The sequence below is a fragment of the Ictalurus punctatus genome, chromosome 16 (assembly GCF_001660625.3).
Source record: "Ictalurus punctatus breed USDA103 chromosome 16, Coco_2.0, whole genome shotgun sequence".
NCBI lineage: Eukaryota > Metazoa > Chordata > Actinopteri > Siluriformes > Ictaluridae > Ictalurus > Ictalurus punctatus.
The window spans coordinates 9,924,400-9,934,916 of NC_030431.2; the positions used below are offsets into that span (position 1 = coordinate 9,924,400).

General features: G+C 38.6%; 1 protein-coding gene across 2 annotated transcripts; it reads left to right on the top strand.

Moving 5' to 3' along the window:
- The first annotated feature begins 1,807 nt into the window (after positions 1 to 1,807).
- On the top strand, positions 1,808 to 4,437 carry ccna1 (cyclin A1). 2 transcript variants are annotated; one of them, XM_017488511.2, is made up of 9 exons: positions 1,808 to 1,846; positions 2,070 to 2,277; positions 2,370 to 2,571; positions 2,647 to 2,765; positions 2,843 to 3,066; positions 3,144 to 3,348; positions 3,431 to 3,544; positions 3,708 to 3,844; positions 4,021 to 4,437. In XM_017488511.2, exons 2-9 carry the CDS (start codon positions 2,134 to 2,136, stop codon positions 4,070 to 4,072), a joined length of 1,197 nt encoding a protein of 398 aa, XP_017344000.1. In that variant the 5' UTR covers positions 1,808 to 1,846; positions 2,070 to 2,133; the 3' UTR covers positions 4,073 to 4,437. The 2 variants fall into 2 exon arrangements, with proteins under 2 accessions (XP_017344000.1, XP_017344002.1); XM_017488513.2 differs by having other exon boundaries at positions 3,711 to 3,844.
- The last annotated feature ends 6,080 nt before the right edge of the window (positions 4,438 to 10,517 follow it).

Genomic DNA, 10,517 nt, shown 5'->3' on the forward strand with positions numbered 1-10,517 from the left:
TCTAAGTAGGCGTGGCGGATCATATAAAACCAAAAGGTCGCTTAGATACTGTGGCGTGAGACCGTTTAGTGCTTTATAGGTTAATAATAGTATTTTATAATCGATGTGTGATTTCACTGGGAGCCAGTGCAGTGTTGATAAGATCGGGGTGATGTGGTCGTATCTTCTTGTTCTAGTTAGGACTCTAGCAGCTGCATTCTGGACTAACTGGAGTTTGTTTATGTTCCTACTGGAACATCCAGACAGTAAGGCATTGCAGTAATCTAGTCTAGAGGTGACGAATGCATGAACTAATATTTCTGCATCATGTAGTGACAATATATTTCTTATCTTAGAAATATTTCTGAGATGAAAGGCTATCCTAGTAATATTATCCACATTAGCATCAAATGATAGACTGGAGTCAATAATCACACCAAGGTCTTTTACTACTGCACATGATGAAACAGAAAGTCCATCCAGAGTTACTGTGTAATCAGAAAGCTTACTTCTAACTACACGTGTTCCTAGTACAATTACTTCTGTCTTATCAGAATTAAGTAAAAGGAAGTTAATTAGCATCCAACGTCTAATGTCCTTTACACATTCCTCAACTTTACTAAGCTGCTACCTGTAATCTGACTTTGCTGAAACATACAGCTGTGTATCATCAGCATAACAGTGGAAGCTAATTTCATGTTTATGAATAATTTGACCTAGAGGTAGCATATATAAAGTAAAAAGTTACTCCACACACTGTATCAATCAAGGGTCCTTTGACTTCTAGTTAAAAGTTCATCAGAAAATCATCAGGACAAGCAGGAGAATAAGGCCATATTTGGCTTACACAAACACACAAACTCTGAGCTTTACATGTGTGTTTTTACACATTTTCACTTTGTTTTACATGCATATGCTTTTTTTCCTCCCACAAGATTATTTTAGTTTCACATACTAATATTTCACAGGTAGTTCATGTGATTTTAATTTCCCATTTGGTAAAGTATTATTGACATGATGCCACATGTTAATTTTTCCACAAGTAGTGTGTTTTTCCCCCCACTTGATGCATGTGTTTTTATTTTTATTCTTCTTCTTGTTGTTGTTGTTTTAAAAACATTTTTATTATTACACCCACCTCCCCATGTAGGGCATGTGGTTTTATTTTTCACATGTACATGTGGTGCATGTATTTTTCCCCCACCACATGATTCATTTTTCTTTTTTCTTACATGGAAAACATGTGGCTTTATTTTTCAGATGATCACATAGTCACATGATGACACGTTAATTTCTCCATCTGTAGGGCATCTGGTTTTAATTGATCGTTTCCTTTAACATTTGTAATGGTAGGGGATAACATGGTGAAATGCACCTTCACATATGATCGCGTTAGGCTACACATCCGCAATAACATAAGGAAAAATATATGATCACGCAGTGTTTGTGATTTTTCTGTAAAGGATACTTTTACTCATTATATAAATAGCAAACGGTTTTCTCAAATTACAAAGCGCATAATTTTAGTTATTTGCTGCGTCATTGAACTAAATGCGGAAGTGTTCATTTCTATGGGTTTTTTTTTTTTTTTTTTTTTTTTTTTTTTAAAGAAAACTCTACGGTTACGTTGCCATGTGACGCGTTATTAACTAGCCAGCTTCCGGCGTCTTTAATCAATCAGCAACACCTTAGAAATGAGCAAGCACTTAATTAAGTTCCAGAGGTTGTCCGTTTACAGATGCGCTGTTATTGGTCGAATTACTGACCTAAATGACGACCTGCAACTATAAAGTGATTGGAAGGAAGCTTTGACATTTAGTGTTCGAGTAGTGTTTTTAATTTTCTGGCTGGTTTGCGCTGACAAAAGGTTTGTTTGTTGTGGTTTTGAATCGTTTCAGTCATATCTCATGATTTAGTGTCTTATTTGCCCACTCTTTTCTCTACTTGGCAGTTTGTTTTCCTCCCAGTTGTTAACATGGACTTAGCTGTCAACAAGTTTGAATGATTTTGGTTTGAAATATAACTAACTTTACAGGACTGTCAACTTGTAAATGATTACTTTTTTGTGTGTTTTTTTTTTGTATTTAAAGGTTGCACTTGCAATAAAACAAGACTTCTTCTAGACTTGGTATTTGAGCTGATTCATTTTGGAAAATGAGTTCCAGTGACCTTTCTCCTTTTGCCAGCCAGGAGAACTTGTCTGCTCAGGGAAGGGTGGATGGTCCTCGTGTAAAGTCTGGCCAAAGGGTGGTGCTGGGTGTTTTGACTGAAAATGATCATCCTAGAAGAAGTAACCAGGTGAGGTTATAAGTTCTGCTCCATCTCCCCACCCATGCCTTGAGCCTCCTTGAATTAATAAGGAAGCTTAAATATGTCCCATTCCTCTTAAGGGTGTTCTAGCTAAACCTGGCTCAGCACTGCATGTATCTGGCTATGGACATGATGCCCTGTCTTATCTATCTGCTTCTGCCTCCGTCCGAGTGGTTGAACCAGCTGAGGTGCCAGCTGCTAAAATAACTGGAGTGCAGTTGGCTGTTTCTCTTCATCCATCAGATCTTCAGATTTTGACTGCTGTTAATGACTTTAACTCAGGTTGGTTATGGTTGCTCTATAGCATGAGGCTGGTTCAGATTAGAACTTGTGAATTTCAACTGTATGTCTATGCAGGCTCAAGTTTGGATGCTTCTATGCAGTCCCTGCCAGAGGAAGAACCACTCATTTCTGAGGACAACTGGCCTGTTGCTGAGTATGCCGATGACATTCATAAACACCTGCGAGAAAGTGAAGTCAGTATTTATACTTTAAAACTTGTAAATATTCTGTCCCATCTATGCTTTCTTGACTTGTCTGCTCTTTCTTCCAGTTGAGATATAGGTCAAAGCCTGGTTATATGAGCAAGCAGCCAGACATCACCAACTGTATGAGGGTCATCCTTGTTGACTGGTTGGTTGAAGTTGCTGAGGAATACAAGCTATGCTCTGAGACCATCTATCTGGCAGTGAATTACTTGGACCGCTTTCTCTCCTGCATGTCTGTTCTCAGAGCAAAACTGCAACTTGTGGGGACTGCTGCAATCCTACTGGCTGCGTACGTATGGAGCTTGTAAATGTTCTTTTAAAAAAAAAGAGCATATAATCAACTTTAAACCTGTATGCATCCTTTAGGAAATATGAAGAGATCTATCCTCCAGAGGTGGATGAATTTGTCTACATCACTGATGACACCTACACCAAGAAGCAGCTCCTGCGTATGGAGCACCTTATGCTCAAAGTGCTGTCCTTTGACATGACTGCACCAACAAGTCACCAGTTTTTGATGCAGTACCTTTTGGCAGGAGCTGTCTGTGTTAAAACTGCAAATCTTGCTTTGGTAATTGTTAGTGCCAATATGTCTAAGTGTGTTGAGCTTTGAACCCTAGTTTAACCCCCCCCCCCCCCCCCCCCCGCTTTAGTATGTTTCAGAACTGGGCTTACTTGAAGTGGACCCCTTTCTCAAGTATCTTCCATCCATGATCGCTGCTGCAGCTTATTGTTTGGCAAACTACACTATCAACAGAACCCTATGGGTGAGGTTCTGTTCTCAACTTGGCTGGCTTGTACTAATGTAGTATTGCTGATAACATGACAAATTGCTGGCTTAGTTACTGCAGAGACTTATAAAATCTATGCTAATGTCTGGTAGGGTATTGTTGGATTTTATGCCCTGATGATCCTTGGCCTTTCTTTTAGCAGCCTGATTCTCTGTATGCCTTTACTGGCTACACTCTGGCAGAGATTGCACCATGTCTAGTTCAGCTCCATCGGCTTCACTTGGCTGCAAGTAGTCTGCCCCAGCAGGCGATCTGTGAAAAGTATAGGAGTGTAAAGTGAGTTAAGGTTGCCCCTAAGTGACTAACTGTATCTGTTTAAAATAATGATGCAAACTTGAATTCTCCCATTGCTCTCTGAAGCATGAGGATCTTTCTTGTAGCTATGGTATGTATGGGAGAGGGGGGGGGGGGCTATTACCTGGATGATTAATGTGACTGTGCCCTCTTTTCAGGTACTGCAGTGTATCCCTGATTAAACCAGTGGATACTTTACCAGTGCACTGATGTCCAGTCAATCCAAGAAGACTAATAAACTGCAGCGCTTACTCCTCCATATGTAGATACTGCATGAACTGTCAAGATTTTTAAGCTTTTTTTTTTTTTTTTTTTTTTTTAAATAAGTTTCTTTCTTAAATGTGATTTTTATCATAGTGACTAATGAAGTGAGTGAGCAATAAAATGTTGCAACTTGTTACCTTTTAGTTAAGGTGTATAATTGGACATGGGCCTGGATTCCTCTTTACAGACATTGGGTATAGCCTGTTTATCTATTACCACCCTCAGGACTGGTCATGCACACTCAATCATGGACTCTCAGACTGCCTTTTCTCTTGGTTTTTAAATAAATGGAACGAGTTGTCATACCTGTATGGGGTTGTGGGTTTTTTTTTTATTTTTATTTATTTAATTTTTAAAATAAATTTATTTCTAAAAGCCTCTAAACTTTACCCCCCCCCCCCCCCTCAAAACCTAAAGGATTATAGTTTTGTAAGTGACTCATGACTATGAATTACAGAGGGTAAAATAAAAGCAATGAATGGTATTTGTTCAAATCTAGATTGTCTACAACAGGGATTCCCTTTTTGCTTTACTGGTATACTTTAAGTTTGCATAATTTTGAAACGTGTGGTCGGCAAATTAGCTATAGCTAGCTGATGTTACTAGGTGGTTATCGCAAGCTATAATTACTGGTGTATTAATGGAATTATTTACCTACTATTTTTCCCAACTTTAACAACGCTTGTTGAGCTCTGACACAGTACACTTTAAGTTGGTGTAGCTTAATGCTCGATTGTTTAAAACTGCCTAGATTTGTTAAACTGAAACTAGCAGTTATCTGCTAGATCACTCCCTCAGTCCTATTAACATCTATATTTGTAAAATGGATTACTATATAAACAACTACATTCCATGTGTTTAAAATTTGAAAAATGCTTATGTATTCAAACAACTTAATTTTTCAAAATTCTTCAGCAAAACACAAATTGTAAGTTAGCATTTTTATAATGGGTTTAATTTACATGATATAGGATTAAATTAACATTTGAGCCTTTTATATTGGCAATATAGGAGGCTAAAAAATGAAGGGATCTGCTTTACCAGACTAGTGGAATGTGGTAGAAAAGAATCAATGCCAGGGTGGTGTGACACAGTAGAACCTGATTTAAGTTGAGAAGAAAAAAGGCAAAGATGAATCCCGTGTCTCATTTTCAGGTATGTAGTTAACGGGTGAGGTGCTTAATGCTGCTAATAAGCTGACCACCACCAAGGCATCTGCTTGATTACTTGCTGAGTTTGCATGTTTTGGTTTCCACATGTTGTTGCAGAATTTAGTGACTGGTATTTCTGTCGCAAAGAAGTGGCCAGATAACACCTCAGCAGTGCCATGGGCTGATTGCCTCCATGGCAGGCCCCATTGAAGCAGTTTCATGTAATTCATGCAAGGAGCCTGACTAAGTATTGAGTGCAGAAATTAACATGCTTTTTAGAAGGTTGACATTTCTGCATTTATATATATATATATATATATATATATATATATATATATATATATATATATATATGTTTTTATCCTATTTTGAGATACTGGATTTTAGATTTCCATGAGCTGTCAGCCATAATCAAGATTATAACAGAAAAATTGTCATGGCTAACATTCCACATTTTTGATGTATGTGTATATATACACAGTATCTCACAAGTGAGTACACCCCTCACATTTTTGTAAATATTTGATTATATCTTTTCATGTGACAACACTGAAGAAATGACACTTTGCTACAATGTAAAGTAGTGAGTGTACAGCTTGTGTAACAGTGTAAATTTGCTGTCCCCTCAAAATAACTCAACACACAGCCATTAATGTCTAAACCGCTAGCAACAAAAGTGAGTACACCCCTAAGTGAAAATGTCCAAATTGGGCCCAAAGTGTCAATATTTAGTGTGGCACCATTATTTTCCAGCACCGTCTTAACCCTCTTGGGCATGGAGTTCACCAGAGCTTCACAGGGTGCCACTGGAGTCCTCTTCACACTTCCATGACGACATCACAGAGCTGGTGGATGTTAGAGACCTTGTGCTCCTCCACCTTCCATTTGAGGATGCCCCACAGATGCACAATAGGATTTAGTCCATCACCTTCACCCTCAGCTTCTTTAGCAAAGTGGTCATCTTGGAGGTGTGTTTGGGATCGTTATCATGCTGGAATACTGCCCTGTGGCCCAGTCTCCGAAGGGAGGGGATCATGCTCTGCTTCAGTATGTCACAGTACATGTTGGCATTCATGGTTCCCTTAATGAACTGTAGCTCCCCAGTCCCGGCAGCACTCATGCAACCCCAGACCATGACAGTCCCACCACCATGTTTGACTGTAGGCAAGACAGACTTATCTTTGTACTCCTCACCTGGTTGCCGCCACAGACACTTGACACCATCTGAACCAAATAAGTTTATCTTGGTCTCATCAGACCAGAGGACATGGTTCTAGTAATCCATGTCATTAGTCTGCTTGTCTTCAGCAAACTGTTTGCGGGCTTTCTTGTGCATCATCTTTAGAAGAAGCTTCCTTCTGGGACGACAGCCATGCAGACCAATTTGATGCAGTGTGTGGCGTATGGTCTGAGCACTGACAGGCTGACTCCCGACCCTTTCAACCTCTGCAGCAATGCTGGCAGCACTCATACCTCTATTTCCCAAAGACAATCTCTGGATATGACGCTGAGCACTTGCACTCAACTTCTTTGGTTGACCATGGCGAGGCCTGTTCTGAGTGGAACCTGTCCTGTTAAACCGCTGTATGGTCTTGGCCACCGTGCTGCAGCTCAGTGTCAGGGTCTTGGCAATCTTTATGTAGAGCAACAATTTTTTTTTTCATATTTTCAGAGAGTTCTTTGCCATGAGGTGCCATGTTGAACTTCCAGTGACCAGTATGAGGGAGTGTGAGAGCGATGACACTAAATTTAACACACCTGCTCCCCATTCACACCTGAGACCTTGTAACACTAACAAGTCACATGACACTGGGGAGGGAAAATGGCTAATTGGGCCCAATTTGGACATTTTCACTTAGGGGTGTACTCACTTTTGTTGCCAGCGGTTTAGACAATAACGACTGTGTTGAGTTATGTTGAGGGGACGCCAAATTTACACTGTTATACAAGCTGTACACTCACTACTTTACTTTGTAGCAAAGTGTCACTTCTTCAGTGTTGTCACATGAAAAGATATAATCAAATATTTACAAAAATGTGAGGGGTGTACTCATTTTTGTGAGATACTGTGTGTGTGTGTTTGTGTGTGTGTGTGTGTGTGTGTGTGTGTGTGTGTGTACACACAGGATGTACTACTGTAACAACATAACACAACATAAATTAAGTGGGGCAGTACTGAAATAAAGTAATTGAAGAAAGGAAAAGTGAAGGAATATATTAGTGCATGAATGGTTGCATAAACCTCAATTATAGTTAACTGAAGCATTAGTGAAATATATACGGACTAAGGAGGTATAATAAGGAAGTGTAGAATGTTACTTAGGCCCTCTACTGAGTATGCAGAGATTTTCTGCTTAATGTACTGTGTTCATATATATAACCATACTAACCATTCCTGTTTCCGGTACAGAACCTATGGAGATGTTGCAGCGCATGCGCGGTGAAAAATGAACGAATCACTCCTTGAAACAGCTCGTCATGAACGACACATCATTACATCGTAATTGGTGGACAGCTATATGCCCGGAAAAGAAAAAAAGCCCAAGATCAATCCCGTGTCTCACTTTCAGGTATGTTCACAAACCTGTGACACGTTATATTTTTGTCTATTGAAGTTAATGGTTGATATTAATTAAACATGCCTGGTTACTCGCTCTGAGTTAGCATGTTTTGATGTCCACATGTTCTTGTTCAAAAAAAAATTACAGTCACTGTAGTATTTCTATCGCAAAGATCTGGCCAAATATTAAAGATTAAGTGGACGTTTGAATGGCATGTTTGGTCAATAATAAACAAGGATTTGAGCTGTAAAGTGTAACAAAAACAATCTTAGGCCGTTGTCGCCCTCTGCAGGCATCTGATGATATAATGATGATATAATGATATATATGAAATAATGATGAAATAATGATAATGATAATGAAATAATGATAATGATAATGATGAATAATGATGAAATAATGATATAATGGCATCTGATGACATAATGAACATAAGTTGATTGTTTTATATTATGTATATTACATGATGTCTTTTAACATAAAATGACTTGCTTTTGATACTTTATTTGACCCAATTATTATTGAGACTGCTAAAGCAAAACCCAAGAGCTTTGTGTGTACCTTGTGGTGCACATTCAATTAATCTAAGGATGTTGTTTGCTACTTTTATTATGAGAGTTTCTCTTCACATTCTTTTCAGGAGCTACACAGCGATGGAACATCTTGTTAAAGCATGTCCATCTCACATTGAAGTCTTGTAATGATGTAAGATGGGAAAGCAGACTGCAAAGCATTACAGCTGTCATACACCAAGTGAAGGAGGTCAGAAATACTCTCGTTGAGGTGAAGAAAACTGTGAATGATCCAGTGACCAAAGTAGAGGCTCAGGCCCTGGCAAAAGAAGTGGTTTCATTTAGGTTTTTGATATGCACTCTTGTATGGTTTGACATCTTAACAAATATTAACCAGGTGAACAAGATGCTTCAGTCGAGGTCAATGCAACTGGATGTTGCTGTTCGACTCATTGAGAGCGCAAAACATTCTCTCTGGAAATACTGGATTTGCAGATGCTCAGTCAACTGCAAAGGAACTCTGTGAAGTCCTAAACATAGAGTCTGAGCTTAAAGAGAAAAGGCTGAGGAGCACTAAAAGGCATTTTGGCTATGAGGCTGCAGATCACTCATCAGTGATGCCCTCAAAAAGCTTGAGGGAACATTTTTAAACACTATTGTGGACTCTGCTTTGGCATCACTTTGAAAATTTCAAAGAGAGATTTGAAGTGTTCAGTCAGGTCAAAGAGAGATTTGGAGTGTTCAGTAAGGTCAAAGAGAGATTTGGAGTGCTGCTTGATTTCAGCCATGTTCAAGGGATGTTGAAAGAGACTTTACAGAAACACTGCACTGTGGTAGAGAAGACAATGACTACAATTGGAGAAGCAGGTTCTGATATTGATGGTCAAGAGCTGGCTCAAGAAATCCTAAATCTTCCACAGTTGCCACCACTCAAAACAGCTCTGGAGATGCTAGCATTTCTTCATGACAGCCACCTGCAAGAGTTGTACACAAACCTTTGGATTGCTCTGCAGCTCTGCACACAGCTGTGACACTCCCTGTGACTGTTGCCTCTGCTGAGTGAAGTTTTTCTTAAATGAAGCTCATCAAAACATTCTTGCACTCAAGTATGGCATAAGAGCACTTGAGTGGTCTGTCAATAATCAACATCAACTCTGAATTAGCAAAGACATTATCACACGATGAAGTCGTTGATGACTTCGCTGCCAGGAAAAGCAGGAGTGTGCCTTTGTAAATGTTGAAATTTGGAATGCTCCAGCAGAAGACATATGTCAGTGTTTATTTTTGATTTAATCTATTGTTTTATTTTTTATAATATTTATTCTTTTCAAATGTTTTTATTTAATGTCTAATTTTAGTTTGAATTTTATGCTGTAGAGCTACAATTGTTTATAATTACAATTCTGTTTTAAAAAAAAAATACTTTATTAAAGTTCTGTTCCGACCAGTAATGTAGTTGTGTGTGGGTATTTATTTATTTATTTTTTAAACTTCAATAACATTTGGAGGGAGGGAGGGAGGGAGGGAGGGGAGGCACAACAATACAATTCTGCTTAGGGCACCCATTTGACCAGCAGCGGACCTGCCAGTATATCTGAATGGACCCCATCTTCACGCCCCGACACTGAGAATAATGACGCAGTTGGTTTGGTTCTCTTATCCACGCTCTCTTTTCACAAGTGTGTTAAACCGCGGCAGTGCCTTCAGCATACAGCTTTAACAGCAGAAAGCCATCTGAGTAAGTGTTCATTTCACTGGCCTGTTCAGTATGGGTTTGTTATAAATAAAAAAAAAAAGCTTTAAGCCAGTGGCATTTCTCCTAAAGGGGATTTGCTATGAGTGATGAAGAGTAAATTGTGCTTTGGTGCTCACTGCTGCTTAATAAACGTGTGTTGAGTCAGTATCTCTAACGTTTTAGTATTTTAAATGACATGCACATATTCTTTATTCTGAAATTAAGTAAGGCTTGCCAGAAAAATGTTTAGTGAAACAGACAGTGAGAAAAATCCAGAAATCCATCCTGGCTCCATAGCAATATATATAAGCTGTGTGTGTGTGATTTTTATATATATATATATATATATATATATATATATATATATATATATATATATATATATATATATATATATATATAAAATAATGTTAGTCTGTGTGATTTTCTTTT